The following is a 17,137-nucleotide window of genomic DNA, read 5'->3' on the forward strand; positions in this document are numbered from 1 at the left end:
ACATAGTTTTGAGTCAGGGATCTCACCTTTTATTGTCATTAGAATAGTAGAAATGAATGTTTAATATGTCATGTATATTGTCATGCATACTACTTCATTTTCTTATTCAAGCTGAAAAGCAGCCTATTCTTTAGTCAGAACTAAAAATTGGTTATAATTTAAATTTAGTTCATTACTTTTTCAAGAGGCTATTTTCTTTCTTCCCAATCTATCAGACCTCTCTTTCATTTCCCTCATAAATTATCCTAAATTTCAGTGTCAATCATTTTAATAACATGCCCAATTTTCTTGCCCCCCTTGTCCATCTATACCACCTAAGACCAGCCCTATATCAATCTAACCATCACTTGCTCTGATCCTGCTGCCATGATACCAAGTACCATTACAGTAAAGGATATCATCACACTAATTCTGCACCATTGCAAATTTGTGGATCTCCTATTTATTTGGGAAGCTAAGCCTAATCGGCAATACCTTCTTTTTAAACTGGTCCCTATTAAATACTCTTTCTGACTGCCACTCTTTATATCTCATCTCCACAACCCAGTCTTTTTTCCAAACCAACACTCTCACCAGATGAAATATTTCACATTAAAAAGTGGAATGTATTAATTGTGGACCTAATTAGCTATCTTTTTAAAGTCAAATAAACTGCTTTTTTATACAGCCCACTTTCATCTACTCATCTATCTATCCTTTTTAAAAACCACTGCATATCAATGATCTCCTCTTATTTCTTCATATTTGCTCTCTCAGTTCCTTCCCCTTAGCACACACAGATTTTTCACAATTTATCTTCCTCTACATTACCATACTCTGGTTCTCCTTTCCATTATGACTAAATGTATTGAATACTTGCTATCACTTATACACAATCTCCTATGAGCTTTTAAAAAATATTTTTGAATTTCAAACTTACAGAAGTTTCAAGAATCTGGGTGTTGTAGATATGGGAGACATATCTCTATCACAAGATTCATTAATTCTTAACAATTCACTAAATTTGCTTCATCACCACCTTTCTTCCCTCCCTCTCTCTTCATATAACACACACCCACACCCCTGCACACCCACCCATTACTATTAGTCTTTTTTCTGAACCATTTAAGAATAGGCTGCAGATGTGATGATCCATCACCTCTAAATATCCCAGTGTGTATTTCTCTAAAACAAGGATACTTGCCTACATAAATTGGAAAACCAACACTACCATCAAATCCACAGGCCCCATTCAAATTCTGTCAAACTAATTTGCCAACAATGTTCTCTTTTCCTTTTGGGCCCAGGACCCCATACAGCAACATGTTACATTTAACTGTCATGTGTCTTCAGGCTCCTTGAATCTGGAATACTTTCTATGGCTTACTCTTTCTTGTCCTCAGCAGTTTATAAAGAAAACAGACCTTACAATCTGTCGGATGGCCCAGAACCTGGGTCTGTCAAATGTTTCTTCATGTCTGGATCCAGGTCATACTGTCTTCACAGGAATCCCACAGACAAAATGCTGTGTTTTTCTCAATGCTCCATTTCAGAGAACTCATGATGTCAACCTATCCCACCACTTGTGAAGTTAACCTGGTCACATTAGTGGTCATGTTAGTGCTTCCAAGGTTTCTCCCCTGTAAGGAAGCAATTTTTCCTCTTTTAACTGATTAGTATCTTGTCAGGACATATTATAAGATTATGACAAGATCTTCAAACCAAGATATCCTACCAGTCTCTACCTGCTAATAAAGCAATCAGCCACATAAACATTCTGAAGAAGACAATTCCAGGCCAAGGGAATTACTAGTACAAAGGCTTTAAGCCTTAAAAAGGCTTTGCAAATTTGAAGTATAGGAAAAGACCAATGTAACTAAAGCACAGAAGAACAGGGGAACTTACCTTGCACACATGTAAATATGTATCTCCCCTAACAAATTCTAAATTTCTTGCAAGAAAGGACATTATTCATTTTTATATCTAACTGGTTGACTCATTCATTTGTTGTATGCACTAGTTACTCTGTCAGGCACCACAGATATAAAAACTAAAAGAAGACGACTATGCTTTGAAAAAGCTCACAACTTAATAGGGAAACAGACACCTAAACAAGTTCACTGCAACATAGTAGGGAAAAACAATACAATGGAAGTACAAATTTCAGGGGCAGTATGCCACATTCAGAAAACAGACTATCTTTTTAAAAACTGTCAAGCTTTTAAAAAGACTAATCTACATTAAGTTCATTCAAATTTTCAATTCCCATACTCTTCCCTCAGTGCATTACAATCTCACTCCTATCTCTAATACTAAAATAAAACATTTTTTGTGAAGGTCACTGTCACAGTCTGTTCAGGCTGCTGTAACAAAATACCTTAGACTGGGTAATAATTTACAATCAAGAGAAATTTACTGCTCACAGTTCTGAAAGCTGTGAAGGCCAAGATCAAGGCACCAGCAGATTTAGGGTCTGGAGAACGCTCTCTCTCTGCTTCACAGAAGGAGCCTTATAGCTGTGTCCTCACATGGTGGAAGGGGCAAACAAGCTCCCTCAGGTCTCCTTTATAAGAGCACTAATCCCATTCATGAGGTATAGCCCTCCTGACCTAATCATCTTCCAAAGGCCCCACGTCTTAATAACACCACATTGGGGATTAGGGTTCAACATAAGAATTTTGGGGAGACACAAACATTCAGACCATTAATTCATTTAGCAGTCATTAATGACCTTGCCAAATCCAAAAGATGCCTTTCAGTCCTAATTTTACTTTAAGTTTCTGTCTTTCATGAAATACTCATCTCTCGACTTTTAAGACACCACATCTTTTTTGGTCTTTCTCTGGCCTCTCAGGCAGTTCCTTAGTCTTGATTACTCATTCTTCTTTTGTCTGCTTTTAAAGTTTCAGCCTTCTTAAGTTACAAACATATGAAGAAATATATTCCCTTTCCATACTGAATGATTGCTACACTGAATCTTCTAGGCTAGATCTCTCACCTGAGTGCCCATTGCCTACTGGGCATTTCTATTTGGCCTCCCACATAGATATCTCAAAGGTGGCATGTTCTACCTTCAAAAACTTCTCCCCTTAAATCCCTACTGCAGTAAATAACAGGGCTGAGTCACACAAGTTAGAAACATGTCATCCCATACTCTTCCTTGTGACTCCTTTCCTACATACAAATCAGTGTCTCAAGTCATAGAAATCCTATTTTTAATCTGTTAATTCCATCCCTACTTCCACTGTGACTCTGTTCAAACCCTAATGATTTATTTCCACCAACTCCTTTGTATACATCCTTAGTTTCAATCCACCCTCCACAATGTCAAAGGGATCATTAAAAAGAGAAATTCTACTCGTTCTTCTATCTAAATCCATCATTTGCACTCCATTGCCTTCAGGTAAGAAATCCACTCCTTAGCAGGTTGTAAAAGATCTTGATGATTTTGTCACCCACCAACATGTCTAGCTCTTGCTTAATCATGACCATATTTATACTATGCCATATTCAACGATAGACAATTGCACATTACATTCTCCCAAAGTCTGTAAATGCCTTTCCTTAAGTCTGCAATATCCAGCTCAACTCAGCTGAAGTGTCAGTTCTCTAGGAAGTTCCACTAACCATCTCCTACCACAAAGCTGGACAGGAACCTCTCTCTTATGACACCTCAGTATCTTGTGCACCTTCTATCAAGGTTCTTATCACATTATTATCAATATTGTCTGTTAACCATCTGTGTACTCTCCAAGGACAGCTATAACGTCTTTCAATTCTATATCCCAAGTGCTTAGAACAGTGACTGGCTCATAAAGCCTCTAAAGTTCATTAAAGGAAGGCATAAACTCCTACTTGTTATTATAACTTCTTATATTGATGGAAATATTTTGTGTTCCTTGCCTTAATTTGAACAAGAGATACATTTTACGTTTCTGAAAAAGAGGGCAAAAAAACTCCCCAATTTTTTTATGGTGTTCAATATACTGCTGTATTTTGAGTGCCTTAGTCCTAAGAATTCACTAACTCTGCTTTTCTTTGGTAAATAATATTTGAGGCAATGATTCTGAAACCAAGTAGAAAAATTAAAAGGCTAAGAGAGAATCAGGGAGCAAAATCTTACTTGGAAATTATGCTACCTCCCTCTCTTATGTTTTTCTCATTATTCTATTGGAAAAAGATCTATTTTAAAAATATTCTAGTACAAAATAATGATAAATTTTCCTAATAAAGAATTTCACTTATCAATTACAATGATTTCCTTTTAAATCTTGTATAGCATTTATAAATCAGATTTTAGTCGGGTAAAAAATAGATAAAGTTTACTTAAATCTATCTATAAAATTAACAGCAGCAGTAGGTAAAACAATAACTGTGTACTGCATACTTTGTTTAATACTACTTATAAGCATTATTTCATATAATTGTGCAAAAATCCTGTGGGGGTGGTACTATTATTATCTACTCTCCTCCATTTTTTTTTTTTTTAAACGAGATGAGAAAACTGGAGATTAAAGGGGTGAGGTAATCTGCCAAAATTACGCTACTAGGAAGTGGTAAAGCAGGACCAAGAGCCCCCTGATGCTAAAAATGATGCACATAACCACAACACCACACGACCTCTAGCTGTGCCTCCTGAGAAAGGACTCAAGAGAATTAATCCCTTGGAGAAAGCTTTCAAATGTATCTATACAAGCACCTTCAAAAGAAATCTGCAAGGTCTTAAAATGCCATAAATAAAAAGGAAACACTGGTTGGTCTGTTACTGAAATGCTATTCCAATAACTAATAACAGTGGGTTCTCTTACAGGAATCTTTCACTGGTCAATCATGATCTACTATCCTAAAGCCTTATACTATCAATTTTTGAGACTGATTTCCAAAGCACCAGTCAGTGTCTGGTGTGTTCCTACTGAGAAAACACTCGGCATCCATCCCACTTCATGAGGTGATATGAACAGTGAACACATATGTACCCTATCACCACTTGAGGTGATAATCATAAAAATATGAAGAAATTTTAAAAAAACAGTACTTTCATGTCTTTACATCTTTTCATAAGGTATTATTTTGGAATCTGTAAATGAGCCAGTAAAAAACTACCAATGATACTATGAGTTTGACACAATTAGCAAATTATATCACATAAACATCTTTTAGACTCTTGGTAAGACCATATAAAATACTACAGGGCTACTTTTCTTCCCTTTATTTATGTGCCTTCCACTAAAGGAAATAACTACAAATCAGCTAACTCTTCACATATCATTCCTATTCCCCAAATCAAATGCCATTAGAGGAATTAAATATATAGAAAAGGACGAAAACTTTTTTCTATACAGAACCAGATAAGAAATATTTTAGACATTGCAGGTCATATTTTCTCTGTCATAACAATTCAACACTGCCATTGTAGTGGGAAAGCAACTACAAACAATAGATAAACAACTGAGCACACCTGTGTTTGAATAAACTTTTTAACAGGTGACGAGCTGAATTTGACTGCTAACCTCTGGTTCAAAGTGCTCTTCTAACTTTGTACTTTCCATTCTATTAAACTCCTAAGATAGCAACGAGCACATTATTTCATTGCATTTTCCCTCAAAAAATCTCAGAAGATTATATATATAATTCATTTCAAAACACAAAGGCTTCATAAAGTATGACAAACAAATGCTTACGATCCCTATCATTTTTTTAAAAAAAATTCCTACAATGTACTTTATTAACATCAAAACCTAAAAAGTTATATATTTTTCATAATCTCAGTGCAATGGCATAACTTTATACTCACCAAAATGAAATATAAATACAATGTAATGCTTCTTTCTCATTATTTAAACTTACTATGCTTTTGAAAGAAGTCTTTAAAACACTAGAAATGACAAATTTACTTTAGCTTTTAAAAGCTAAATTTTAATATTAGCATATTAAACTTGAATGGCTAAATAAATTATCAATTACTAACTGAGAACAAATTACTATTATAGACATTTCAAGTAATTCAGCAAATATTAAGAAGCCTGCTCTCCACTCTGAAAATAACCTGTCAGAAAGTTTAGAAAACTTCACTTTTATTTTGTTTCACAGAGAACAATGGAGATAAGGAGAAGTTGAAAGGGGAAAATAGTGACATAGGAAGTGATCTATAAAAATGCTTTCCTACATCCTGATATTTAGCTTTTTAAAGATGACTTAACATATGGGTAAAGAAGAAGTGGGTATAAATAGGACTCAGTTTACAAGCAAATATACTAAAAAGAGGAATCTATAATTATCATGACTGTAAAATTTGCAGCTACTCTCCTCAAAGACAGAAATGGGAATTTCCTTATTTCAAAAGAAATTAAGGAACTTGTGAATGAATGCATACCTTCAGCCCACAGGGTAGTGTTTAATAATAAGAATAACCATAATAGTGTAATGAGTATTACTCTTAACAAATGTAATAGTTAAGGCACCTAAAAATAAATCAAAATATTCACAAAAGAAATTTTCTCATGTAAAATAAAGCTGAAAAGCTCTGCTTTTCTCCACTCAGCAGGTTTAAAGAAACAGCAGCAAATAAATAAACCCAGAGTCTCTTTAAATAAAAAAGATATTTTTAAGAACGAGGTGCTAAGGATAAAAGATAATCAGCAAAGAATGTTAGATATGCTCAGAATTGTTTCTATCACTATTTTAAGGGAATTTCTCATAGACAAGCAAGTGGTTTTCTACAGACAATATAACTGTGACTGTGCTACATGTCTTTCAGGAACTTTCCAAACTTGGATAAAGTCCAAATTTAAGTAAAATCATCTATTATAGCAAGTTAAATGACCTGAATTTCCAGTTTCCCATTAAAAGAAAAAACAAAGGTTTTATTTCAGGTTATCTATAAACACTGTTTCTTAAATTCCATATATGAATAAAGACAATACTTTAAAAATTACTTACAGTAAATATCCGTCTGCCAGTTCGATCAAAAGTTACACAGTACACTGACGACAAGTGTCCAAGAATTCGTTTATGCATTTTCATATGCTGATATACTGCAGTTGGAACAAGTCGCTCAAGCCTGTACTTCCCATTCAGCTTCCTTGAAAACAGAGTATCCGCTACCAAGAAAAAGGGGGAAAATAAATATAATCCAGAAATTAATTTTACTAAATTATCACCTTTTAAGAATTCATATATTCCAATTTGTCATATGTTAGTAAAAATAAAGATGCTTTCTAATATATGTGGTTCCTAGATAAAAGTCTTCAAAATAGTCAATAAAAACATATTTCACTTGAAATAAGTCAGGCACTATTATCCTCATTTCATAAATAAGCAAATGCAGTTAAATGACCTGTCCAAAGTCACAAAGTAAAGCATAAAGCTAGAATTAAAACCAAGACTTCTTTACTCTCTGGCTAGCGCTCTTTAAAAACTGAAGCATTTTATACAGTTTTCTTTAAAAGCTATCTACTATGAAATAGTTTTTTTCACAAAAGCAGTTAAAACTGGAATCCAGTGATTTTTACTTCTCATCAACTAGTAATATTTAAACACTCTAAATATGATACACAGAATGTTTAAAAAAATCTTTGCAACAAGACAGACGAATAAGTCACTTGCATTATTAAAAAATAATTAAACTAGGAATCTTGCCAAACCCCTGTGTAATGACTCTTCTACATCTCAGTAGCTCTCTCTTTTCAACTTATCCATTCTAACCATCTTTCAAGATCTGACTGAAGTTTATCTTCTGCTACAAAGCCCAATATGCTGAGTCTAGCCCCAAATGTTCTCTTTCATTCAAATTACTACTGTATTTTCTATACTGATAACTTATAGACAAAGAAGGTGCTCAATAAATAAATGTTGATTGATCTGTAGGTACATTATTAACCTTTGGATTATCTTTTAATATAAGGCTTTTTTAAAAAACTGTGACTGCCATCTGCATTCGATAGTTAAAACTACAGTTTCTCACTTGAATTTGGTCACAAGGAAAATTAAATATATATACAAAATACTACTTATCCCAGGTTTGGAGTCTAGCAATTATGCCCTAAGTTGATGAAACATAAATATAACGAGTGTATTGTACAGAATCATAATATTTCTTATTTTACTCACATCCAATAAATGTTTGTCTCATACTATACTTGCAAACAAAACAAACAAACAAAAAAAACCCCATCTCGGGGCCTGGTGAGAAGACATGTAGATGGAGGCACTGCAGATTTTAAAGAATAATTACTTATGCTTATACGTTCTTTTACTACAGCAATAATTTTACATTCTGATCAAGTATTTCTCTTGCTGTTAGCATATACGTTCATGGAACAATCTATTCCAAAACCGGGGAATGTCTAAGACAAGTTATGACAATTGTGAATTAACATATTTAGGCTTAAGCTGGTTATAAATAATTTAACAGAGACAATAAATTTGCAACAGCTTAACCACTGACATTTTCCCTATGCACAGAAACGGCCTGGTAAAAGACATCCTCCAATGCTTTGGCTCCAAACGAATTAGTGCAAAAATCACACAAAACCACAGACATCAATTGTCCTCCCAGATGAGAACTCACATTGTCTTATCTAAACACCAAGGATTACTGACATCCCAGACTCACCTGTTTCCATAAGAAAATAAATTATAACCTATCACACAAATATTGACAGTGGTACAAAGATGCATTTTAATTCCTTTGCTATAGACTGGATGCCCCCAAACTCATTGAAGCTTAAATCTCCACTGAAATTGTTGAGGGTGGGAAACCCTATTACGGTAATTCAAAGGTGGGGCCTTGATGAGGTGATTAGATTCTGAGGACTACGCCTAGTTAATGGATTAAAAATGGTGGTCAGAGGCATGGTTCTTAGGGCTTTAAAAGAGGAACATAAAGAGACTGACCCTCTCTCTACTCTACCATTTTCTGTCATGTGAGACCCCTGCATTGCAAAGCCACCACCAAAGAAGACTCACCAGATGTGTTCCCTGAACTTTGGGCTTCCTAGCCTCTGAAATTCTAAGCAATAAATTTCGTTTTCTTTACAAATTATCCAGTTCCAGGTATTTTATTATAAGTAACAGAAACAGACTAATACATGCCTCTATCCAAAATTTACAAAATCCTCAAAATGTCAAATTTTATGAAAATATTTAACTGTTCAGGTATGAATACATGATTGCTTGAGATAATTAAAATATCAAAACTATTATTTCTCAATGACGATCAAACACTAGTTAAGTATAAGTCAGAATTTTTTTTAGATGAATTCATTACAAATACCTGATTTAAAAATCAGAGACAATAAAGCATTTTCTAAGTAAAAAATGCTTCCCTAACACATACAGTAACATCTTACTGTTCCCTTACACATACATAGTTTTTACTGAATCTCTGACCTAAACTAAGATTATATCTTTATTTTCATTTTGGGAGTCAATTGGTCAATTGAACAGAAGAATATCCCTTTCAAAAAGTTACTTTACAGTCTACTTTTCAAGTAAAACTTTCCAGAAACACACTAAGTGAAATACATTTATACTTAAAACTATATTCCACACTACCCTTTGTAATGGTTAGCTACCAGTTAACTACTGAATATCTATACTATGACTGAAACCTAAAGGAGAAGGTACCTAGCAGAGTCTTTGCTCTCAACCAATCTATGAACTTGTGTGACATCATTAAAAGATATAACATACAGAGAGAACAGTATGTAAAGAGCTCCCAGGTAAGAAGTTGGCGGTTCAAACTTTCTAACTACAGAAGTTAGAGGAAAAAGAACAAGTGTAGGTATGGAGCTCAGTAGCCAAAATACAACTGAAGAGGCTGAATTTGAGGAAGGCCTGAACAGATCAAATAGGTAGATAATTTTTACAAAGGTAGAGAGGAGGATGGTCTTGGACTCCAATTCAATGAACTCATGTTTTCTTTTATTATACTATTTACATAATGTCTATCTCCCCTACCAGATCTTAAGTATCTTAAGGACAGAAATTCTCTCATATTTTTCACACTTGAGTGTAGAGCCTTTTAAATAAAAAAGTTTATATATATATATATACATCTCTCTCTCTATATATACACATATATATGAATCTTAGTTAATAACATACATAAAATGTTTCAATTTAATTTACAGTTTTATGGAAGAAAGGCAAAAGGCAATTATTCACTTTCTAAAGAAATTAATAATAAACTAATTAAATTTTTGAATAAAAAGGAAATGTCTCTTGGATTACAGGATCTCCCTAAATTTTATTAAACTAGAACATCAGTTTTTAAAATGAGCTTGGTTAAACAGATATAAAAAGACACAAAGACATTCTTTATATGACGTTATAGTTTCAACCTTAAATCAAGTAGCATACACATCTTTGGCTTAAAAGTATTTATTTTCAATAAATAAATAAATAATGCATTTTCTTAAGTACGGTGATGGGAAATATTCTGAAATAAAGCCTACCGAAACATATCTTTTTCGCTTAACAAATACTTTCTTCTCCTCCAGGACCAGTTCAAATGTCACCTCCTCTTGAAAGACTGTGGCAAATTTCAAAAGCTTCCTGATTGACCTCTAACATCACTTCTTAGGCTCAAAACTGCAACGCTCTTCATTTCATTCAGAATAAACACCAACTTCCCTACATTATCAGCCTACTATGACTCTGCCCAAACTCCCATTACCTCTTTGACTTCACCTGCTACTTCGTCCCTTGGCCTGCTCAGCTCCTCTAATCTCCACCATTCTTCCAACACATCAGGCATCCTCCTAACTTAGGGTCTTTGCACTGGCTGTTCCCTCCACCTAGAATGCTCTCCCCACATTATGGCTAATTCCCTGACCCCTTTCAAGTCTTTTCTCAGATGTCTATTACCTTCTCAATGAGGCTTAACCTGTTCAGTCCATTGAAAACTACAACCCACCCCCTATTACCACCCATAATTCCTAATCCCCCTTTATAGAGCTCTATATTTGTTCTTTATTCATCACTTATCACTGGATACTATACATTTATTTGCTTATTACGTTTATTGCTTATTTCCTGCCTCTCCCCATTACAACATAACAAACTCCAGAATTTTTGGTCTGTTTTGTTCTTTCATTAGCCTAAAGCTGACAATGGTGGCCGATACTTAGTAGATGATCAATTTGGTTAGTTAACAAATAAATTACATAATTAGGTTTAAAAATATAACAAAAATGGAGAAATTTCTTTATCTGACAGATTAAAAGATCCAAAATATTTGAAAATAGTGCCTCACTTCAACTGCCCTGCTAAATAGATTTAATTTGGAGGGCAGGGCAGAAGTAAATATATTTTTACTCAATTTTCTGAAAATAGACCAGTACCAGTAGGTTCTTATCCATTACTTCCCCAGGTATTAGGATGATACATCAAATTCCTCCACAAGTCACAACTTCTTAGTTCATACCTACTTATTTTTTCAAGAATCAGTTTATTTCTCTAATCACAATACTAATGCATGTTCAATAAGAACATAAAAGGAGAAAAATCCATAATTTTATCACCTATCACCTTTAAAAATTTTGCCAAGGATTTTCTCATAAACAGCATTTTAATAGCTATGCTACACAAAGGTATTTCAAAAAGTTCGTGGAAAAATAGAATTACAATATGAATCTTTCCATGAACCTTTTGAAATACCCTCATAATCCTTAATGAAGTAAGAGACAGGATTTAAATTCAGACTTATGTTCAAACCTAAAACTGCAGTGACTTTAAGTTACTTGTTCTAAACTTCAAGTTCTCCAGTTATATTACTAAAGAAATATTTCCATTTTCCACAATATTCTTGGCTTTCACATTGCAATATTCTTTGACATCCCACAATTTCACAAATTCTATGTAGTCAGTTCTATAAACATTTTTCCTTTCCTTAGTGATTTCTACTGCTTTGATATGAAGGGTCCTGTAATAGGACAGCCAACAATACAATAAATACCCACTTACATTTTCTTTTACTTTTTTGTGGTTTAAATTTCTCACTTAACTTTTTTTTGGGGGTGGGGGCAGCTGTCTGGTAACAAGGACTCAACCCTCGACCCTGGTGTTATCAGCACCACACTCTAACCAACTGAGCTAACTGGCCAGCCCCTCAATTAACTTTGAATGCATCTACAATGTTAATACACATTTGAAGTCTCTGAAGATATTTTTTCTACCCCCAACTAGTTAACCATTTTCTCCAGCCTTTCCATTTACCAATCCTCTTTTCTATTAAATTGTGATTATTATATCGTATGTATATTTCTATGCTAGGCCACTGACATGCCTGACAGTCTATTCGTATGCCAGTCCCCAAATTTTAATTTTATATTTAATGATGTTTTAATATCCATCCAGGTATCCCTCTTCATTATTGAGTTCATTTAAAAATGCCTCATTCTTGATTACTTATTAACTAATTTTGAAGACAACTGTTAACAAACAAACAACATTGGTGGAAATGTAAATTTAATTTCATTCACTGATAAACTACTGACATCTTTCTATCCAGAATATAGCGCTTTCTTCCTATAGCTGGGCCCAAGTTTTCAGTGTAAATGATTTCAGAAAAAGATAAAAAACAATCAAAGTTATGTCAATGTCTCTCACTATACAAATATATACCATTTAAACGGAGTCACGAAAAAAATATGGGTAGCTTCCAGAAAAAGAGAATCTGCAATAACCTTAGCAATTACATTTGTGAGTACATTGGAAGAATACATGATAGAAATCTCTGCAAATAAGTACTAAAGTAGTAATACCATCACCTCCCTCCAAAATATTTAGACTTTTTTCTCCTTTTGCAAAGCACTTTGTAAAATGAACAAGCACACACTGTGAAACTACAATAAATAATCCAAGATCAAAATTAACCATGGTTAAAAAAGGTCATTTGGAAAAAAATAAAATTACTATGCAGAGAGAGGTTTTCATTGTTGTTATTTTGTAACTGTTAAGAGCAATATAACATGCTATATAATAGCTATTCCAGTGTAGGAAAGCAGTTCCCCCTTAAGCAGAACTACAGGGCCCTAGAACTAGTGCCTGCAACTTCTGCCAACTCATGAAAGCAGAGCCCTGCTGCTGGTAGCCTAATATGAATGCAAGGAGAAGCACTGGCTGTAGATTCCAAAGCCCAGAGAACCAATTTTTGTGATAGTAGAAGAACTAGATGAGGCAACAAGAAGACAAAATATGTAACTCAGAAGGTATCTCAGTACAACTTGGGCCCTTTTCTGATACAGAAAAAGCTCTCAGATAAGAAACAACGTCAGAGTATTTTACCAGAAGGTTGTTTTAACTAGTTTTTATTAAATTCATTTTTTTTAAACCCTGTTTTGAAAAATTTTATTCTGTGATTCTGGTTAAAGAAAACACTTGGAAGGAAAGCCCCCAGGTTTTCCATAAATAAAATGCAAAACTGATTATAATTTATAATAAATAACCACAAAAACAATTCCTAAATTAAAATATGAGAGAATGAAGTCTCGATAGTCACTACCTAGGTTTCATTTTAATCTCTATAATCTGTGTTAATAAAGGCTTTCTAAACATAAGATTAATAATCCATTACTATAATACAAGAGTTTGGAAATCTATGAAACTAAACTTGAGTGAACTACAAAAAGTGTTAAAAACAGTAGCAAGAGTACATGAAAACAAATTCCAAAAGGATATTTACACCTCATACATGCCACCTCCAATTTTAAACAAATAGATATTCACGACCAGACACTCAGAGAGCAAATTCTATGGAAATGACCTCCCAAGTCCATTTCAAGTCCAAATAGTTTTCAACATATGTTGTTTGATGATTTCAGAATTTCTATCAGATAAATGTACATATTGTGTGGTATAAATAATAAGGCATAAGATTACATAAGATGTTATTCACTTTAGGGAATCACAAAAGTGCTCCCTAAAAGGAGATGTGACTGTCAGGTCACAAAAAAACCGCTAGTTATAATTCTCTACAAGAGAGGTTATGCTAAAGCTAGGTGTCAAATACCTTGAGAAAATGGCTATAAAGGAAAAGGGAAACCACTACAGCTTGGAACTAGAGAGATTCTCAATAGAAGGACTTCAAAAATCTTATAATAGAAAGTTTTATCATTTGCTGCAATTTATAATGTAGGTAAATGTCAAGACACAATAAAACACACAATGTAGGTAGAAAAAGGCTTCTATAGAACACTATTATAATGTGTACCATGTTTGGAAAATAATGACTAACATTTACTGGGTGCTTTACTACATGTCAGGTACTATGCAAAGCGCTTTACATTCTCATTTAATCCTCACCCACCATTTGAGGTGAGTACTGTGCTATTATCCCCAAAAAGGATAATTCCTTACCAATAAGGAAAGTAAAGGATAAAACGTAACTTTCCTAAAGAAAAAGTCCAAGTTTAAACTCAGATAGTCTGGTGCCAAAGAGTGTACTCTTAACATGCTGCCTATGTAGACAAATATTAGAAAAAAAGATTAAAATATGCCAAAGTATTAATAGCAAATAAGTAGTGAGACTGACTGGTTGTTGAGCTGTTCCAAGCTTTCTCCACTGAACATACATTAATTCTAATTGATTTTTTTTTTTTTTTTTTTTTTTTTTTGTCATTTTTTCATGACCGGCACTCAGCCAGTGAGTGCACCGGTCATTCCTATATAGGATCCGAACCCGCGGCGGGAGCGTCGCCGCGCTCCCAGCGCAGCACTCTACCAAGTGCGCCACGGGCTCGGCCCCTAATTGATTTTTTAACTTAATAAAGTGTAACTTAAATCTACCCCAAGAAACTCAAAAGAGCAATATGAAAAATCTAAAATGTCTGAAGAGATTAACTTAAATTCAAAGACTGATATAAACAGACCCAGGGAAAAAGATGTAAGGAATTTAAATTTATTTAATCATAAAAAAGAAACACTAAAGACTAAGTACATTAAAGTGTAGAATGTATATTATGCTACAGAAAATGACCGTTGCCTATTTAACAATAAATTTAAATATGATATGCTATAAAGAAAAAGAATTCATGTCTGCTTTGATTCAAAGCAATAATAATAAAATAGGCCATCAATTTTGTTTGTTAAGTTTTGTTTGTAAAATCTTTCCCACTGAGTTTTTAATGAAAGAGAAACATGTCAAAGATTGTTTTAGGTTAAATTTTATTTAGGAGGGACCCATATAAGGAGGAACATTTAATACACTACGGAGCCACAATGGAAAGTCTTACCATGATAATTCTTCTGAGGTTACTAATATAGATAGTACCTTGAAGTAACAAAGAAATATTCATAATTTGAGGCCCGAGATAATGTGGGAAATAATTCAACACAGGTTCGTTTATTTCTACAGCACCATCTAATCTCTATATCATCCTGCATCAGTAACTAGCAAGTGACCAACATAGGAACAGGACAAATAAACACCACAATAATGACTATAATGAACAATAGTCTCAACATCAGTTAAAAGTAGGAGGAGGCTGCAACATCAGAAGGATAATCCTATAATCAGCATTTTGTCCACAAAAAAAGGGGGCTGGTAATGGGGAATAGAAAAGGGAAATAGTCACCTGGGTAACAACACCCATGAGATCTTCTCTCCTTGTTTTACTACTGTAATTAAAATAACTAGTACGCACTGTAGTTACTCTCCATATCTCTACATATTCAATTTTGGTGTTTAGTTATAACTCCTGTTTGAAACACACCATATTTTTAAGATTTAGCAGATACCATAAAGAAAGGAAACCAAATACTAACAAATAAAATACAGAAAGCAAAGAGATAATGATTCCAAGAGTTAAGCAAAAAAAATTCATGAAAAGTACATAACAAGCACTAAAAGAAAGGGCAAACACTATCATTACTAGGAATAGTATTTATTCTTCCTCCTCTTTTCTTTCCTGGAAACTAGTCTAATGCTACTTCAAAAAGAAAATACTACAGTGGTATGATATTTTCAGTTTTAAATATTTTAAAATGTTTTTATTGTTATTTTAATCAAAACATTTTTTCTTTTAAATAAAAAAATTTTTAAGTTAGGTAGTTTTGTTGTATGTTAAACATTTTAATCATTTAATATTGAGTCAACAAACATTTATAGAGCACCTATATGAGCCAAGTATGGGCTAGTGGATGTAACAGGGAGAAAGAAAAGACATGGTACTTACCCTCATGGAGATTGCAGTCTAGCAGGGAAGAAAGACATGAAACAAGGACTTACAACAATTATAAGTGTTATCAAATAGAAGATATAGGGAAATCTTGAAATAAATACCAAAGGTTTCTAAACATATGGGGGGCAGCAGGGAAAGGGTTACCAGGGAAATCTGGGTAGACGTCTCTAAAAAACTAACATTTAAACTAAGACCTAAAAAATAAACAGCCAAAGAATGTTGAGGGGAGGAGAGGATATTCCGGACTGAGGAAACAGCATGTGCAATGGCCTGAGGCTAGAAAGAGCATAGCATTCAAGCAACATAAAGCAATCAGGTATGACTAGCACACAAAGCACGGAAGGGCAAGCAAGTGTCAAGAACAGACTGAGAAGGTAGGGGGCAGACTGCAGCTTTCTAAGCTACGTTAGGCTTTTTGGACTAAATTACAGTAATAATAAGTTGAAGGTTTTTAGGGAGAAAGGAGTGGAGTAACATAATAAGATTTGCTGGGATAATTAATTGCAGTTTTATCTCCTGACCTCAATGAAAATGGATTGGAAAAGACAGCACCAAAAGCAAAAGCTCATTTTGCAAAAGAAATCAAACAGTTCAAAAACAATTTCATTTTAGAAAAAAATTTAACCAGTTAGACACCAAGATTACTAAGGTTTACTTAACGTACTGAATATCTGCTCTCAAATTTAATCATTTATCTGGCAATTCATAAACTTGGAAGAACATGTCGTGTTTCATTGTTTCTGGAGTACATATGCTGAGGACTGCCAATAAGTAGACACAGCTGGTACATTAATGCATAAAGAATTTCAGAAAGAAGGCAAAAAGGTGCTATACAAATGTGATCTAAAGTTAAATACATAAGATCTGAACCAGAGATATAACTGAATTAGTTACTACTTCCCTAAGCTTCGGTTTCCTCATTAATAAAGTGCAGGGTGTCTTACAGAGTTGCTATGAAAAACAAATGAGATAAA

General features: G+C 33.8%; 1 protein-coding gene across 3 annotated transcripts in view; it reads right to left on the bottom strand.

Annotated features, from left to right (window-relative positions):
- The window catches only part of PHIP (pleckstrin homology domain interacting protein), a 126,553-nt gene that overhangs the window by 84,719 nt on the left and 24,697 nt on the right, over positions 1–17,137 (bottom strand). For 2 of the 3 annotated variants that reach the window (XM_063096465.1, XM_063096464.1), the window contains exon 7: positions 6,919–7,079. The exons of the other annotated variant lie outside the window; for it this stretch is intronic. In XM_063096465.1, coding sequence (XP_062952535.1) covers positions 6,919–7,079 — 161 coding nt within the window. The remainder of the gene's footprint in view (positions 1–6,918; positions 7,080–17,137) is intronic. 3 annotated transcript variants of the gene reach the window in all.

This window comes from Cynocephalus volans, chromosome 5 (genome assembly GCF_027409185.1).
Source record: "Cynocephalus volans isolate mCynVol1 chromosome 5, mCynVol1.pri, whole genome shotgun sequence".
NCBI lineage: Eukaryota > Metazoa > Chordata > Mammalia > Dermoptera > Cynocephalidae > Cynocephalus > Cynocephalus volans.